The following is a 3,300-nucleotide window of genomic DNA, read 5'->3' on the forward strand; positions in this document are numbered from 1 at the left end:
TTTTTTATACACATATAAAATAATTTACATATCCTTTCCCCAATTGTGGAATTATGACATGATTTTACTACTACAGTATCTACCAAATTATACAATATTCATTACCTCAAAAAAGTCACATGGACTGACAATAAAATTTTCAATATTTTCTTCGAAAGTGAATGTTAAAATTGTAGCTAATTAAATACCATGCTTGGCTAGATCTTAAAATTGTAGCCATATACCGTGGTGGATGGTAAAACATTGTAAACAATCAACCTCTTTAGGTGGATTTTTACTTGTAGCCTTGCTTAGGTATATGGTAACAAATTGTAGACATTTAAATATATTGCTTTAGACGATGTTTATAGCCAAATAATACTGAATTTTGCAGATGTTAAAGTCTTTGCTTAGGTGGATTTTAAAATTGTGACCATCTTTTTGATCTTAACTTCATTTTGCTTAATGTAACACTCAGTTTCCCAAAGGATCTTCAAGAGCATGACATCACGTGACTCATCCAACGGCATATCAACGGAAATAGGAGGACTGAAACGAAAGTAAGGCACCTGAAGGGAACCACACCACGCTTGAGGTCTATCTACTGCACGGTTTACAGAGTCAGTCACCTGAAATTCAGAAAAGAAATAGACTTGACATCAAACAATTAAAATATATACAATGCGATAGGACTACATGACTGTAAAAGCAGTCCTCATATACATTTACATTTTCTTTGTGTGCTGTGTACAGTGGCGTATCTAGAAGTGAAATGGGGGTGCTGGTGGGGGCGCAAAGGGGAAGTGAGGGAGGCTCGATGATAAATTGAGGGGTGCTAACTTGCAAAATAAGGTGATTTTCAGGTGATTTTAAACTACTTGCAAGTAATTTTTTTTTTGGGGGGGGGGGCGACTGGGGGTGTGAGTAATTTTTGGAGGGGCATGTGTGCCTCGCGTGCCCCCCAGATACGCCACTGACTGTGTACTGTACATATTCAATTCAATTAACCTTGTTTAATAATTTTTGAATTAATACATATATTAAGACTACTTGGTCAAAACGATAATAAAAATTATGATCATAATAATGTTTGTAATGATAAATCTTTTGTAATTTTGTTCAATGTATTTCAAATTTTTCTTTTTGTAATCACTGTTATTTTCTTTGTTAAGTGTTATTATTAATTTTATAGCAGTGGTTCTCAATACTTTTTGGCCGATACAGACGTCCGGGTAATTTGCTGTTTGTCCCACTTCAAGGGATGTTAAAGAACAGATGCTCAAAATGGGTCATTAACTGGTTAGAGAAATGTTTATTTTGTTTAGTGAACCAACCACTAGTCAACAATGATGATTTCAAATAAAATAAAAAAATTATTTTTGGCCAATTAGCGCATCCGCCGCCACGATAAAATGGAATTCCAAAAAATGGAAACTCCAGAAAAAAAGTAAAAGTTTCTCTTTACTTTTATTACACCTGGCGCTGCCTTGAAATCTCCAAAAAGAAGATATGTATATTGCTTCCTAATTATATAAAATTAAAGAATATAACCATCGCAATACTACACTGATTACATTCACCAATAACAATTGATTTTTATTATCTCCTCTATCTGGATGTTGTTGGCAAAACTGTTTAATAAATAAGAAAAGAAAATTTTATTTTTATTTTCCATCCGCTTCTTGACATTCTATAAAAATATAAGTTCACGGAACAAGGTATAAAAAAAGTCTCATGTTAAAATAAAAATAAAATAAAATAAGTTATTTTTACCCGTTTCACTGTCAATTTCAAAATTATTATTACTATTAATTTGTTTTTTTAAAAACGGAAAAGAGAAAGTAAAAAGAAAGAGAAGGGAAAAGGAAAGTAAAAAGAAAGAGAAGGGAAAAGGAAAGGAAAAAAAAATTTCCTGAAACAAATTCATTCATTCATACCAGCAGTTAAGCTAACTGAGCTAAGCTGCTCACAGAATGTAGAAACCTACCTTTGTGGCACTGATTTTCGATGATATCTTGTTTAACTGGTGCTTTGCCATCGTATGAACCATTGTAAGCACATCCTTTGCTGCAACCTTTCATGGACTGAGGGCAGCGTTTAGCCTGTCTCTTATACACATCTAGATGTGTATAAGAGACAGTTCATATACAGCCTTTTGGCTATCCGTTTTTAATTTTTGATTTTTTATCTGAATCTGAATAAAGACCTTGAATGAATTATTCAGTTCCACAAATAATGTTACATAAAATGAGCAAGCATAAAAAGTACAAAGTACAAGTTACAATGAACTAATTGAACTTGGATAACCAAATTAAGTTTTAAACGAATGTAAAACTTATTTCCCTCCGAGTCCACTAAAAATGATTTGAACACCAAACGTTATTATAACATTAAAATTTGGTTTCCTGGGCATTTATACTTTTCCATTGGTACTTACCAACTCTATAAACATTTGTCCAAGGGTTGCAGCTCCCATCATGGTCTTTGCAGCATTGATTAAGTCTAAGGGACTGTCTGGACGCATGATGTCAATGTTCTTAACTGCTTTGCGAGGAACTACACCTGTGCCAATTGACAAAACAAGTCCAACAGACCGTGTCGGAAGATTCTTAAAAATATAAATACAAAAATTTTAAGAAATATAAATTAACTTGCAGCATCACCCGGGCAGGGCCTACGTTAGAAGTGACCCAGTCAACTCCATATGCAGTAGGCCCTAAATTACATGTGCCATATGAATATCACATGGGGCAGGGCCAACATTAAATATGACAAAGTCAACATCACATGGCATAGGACTGTTAACATCACATGTGGTAGGACCTTAACTATGGTCGTGTTAACATCAAATGGAGTGTAGGACCTAAATTAAATATGGCCCTGTCTACATCACATGGATAGTAACAACAGTAAATACAGCTCTGTCAACATCAAATGGGACACAACCAACATTTTAAGTTCAACAATCTCAAACTTAATTTAAATTGAATCACAATAAAGTATTGTGTTACCTTCATTTTCTTATCAATATAATGTTCATGGATTTCTGTCAGTGCATCTAATGTAGGATTGTTTGCAATCAATCCTCCATCAAGATATCGTCCCATTGGCCGAAAATAACTTGGAGCAGCTCCGCTAGCCCTCGCCACTTGCCATACCAATTGATCTAATAAACAATTGAAAATATTTAGACAGAAAATTTAATGATTTGAATAAATTCAACATCCTGGATAGATGAATATTCATCAAACTGTAACAGGAATAGGCAGTTTGGATAGAATTGATAATACAGTACTAAATACATGCAAATAACTTAAATGG

The 3,300-nt window shown here is 33.8% G+C and overlaps 1 protein-coding gene across 1 annotated transcript in view; it reads right to left on the reverse strand.

The window, feature by feature from the left end:
- LOC117122335 (85/88 kDa calcium-independent phospholipase A2-like) overlaps window positions 1–3,300 on the reverse strand; it is a gene marked incomplete at its 5' end in the record, with an annotated part of 11,835 nt that continues 8,535 nt past the window's right edge. The window contains 3 exons of the mRNA XM_033267899.1: window positions 1–608; window positions 2,417–2,587; window positions 2,991–3,145. Coding sequence (XP_033123790.1) covers window positions 390–608; window positions 2,417–2,587; window positions 2,991–3,145 — 545 coding nt within the window. The remainder of the gene's footprint in view (window positions 609–2,416; window positions 2,588–2,990; window positions 3,146–3,300) is intronic.

This window comes from Anneissia japonica, unplaced genomic scaffold, assembly GCF_011630105.1.
Source record: "Anneissia japonica isolate Jap-2015-1 unplaced genomic scaffold, ASM1163010v1 scaffold287968_len422783_cov224, whole genome shotgun sequence".
Taxonomy (NCBI): domain Eukaryota; kingdom Metazoa; phylum Echinodermata; class Crinoidea; order Comatulida; family Comatulidae; genus Anneissia; species Anneissia japonica.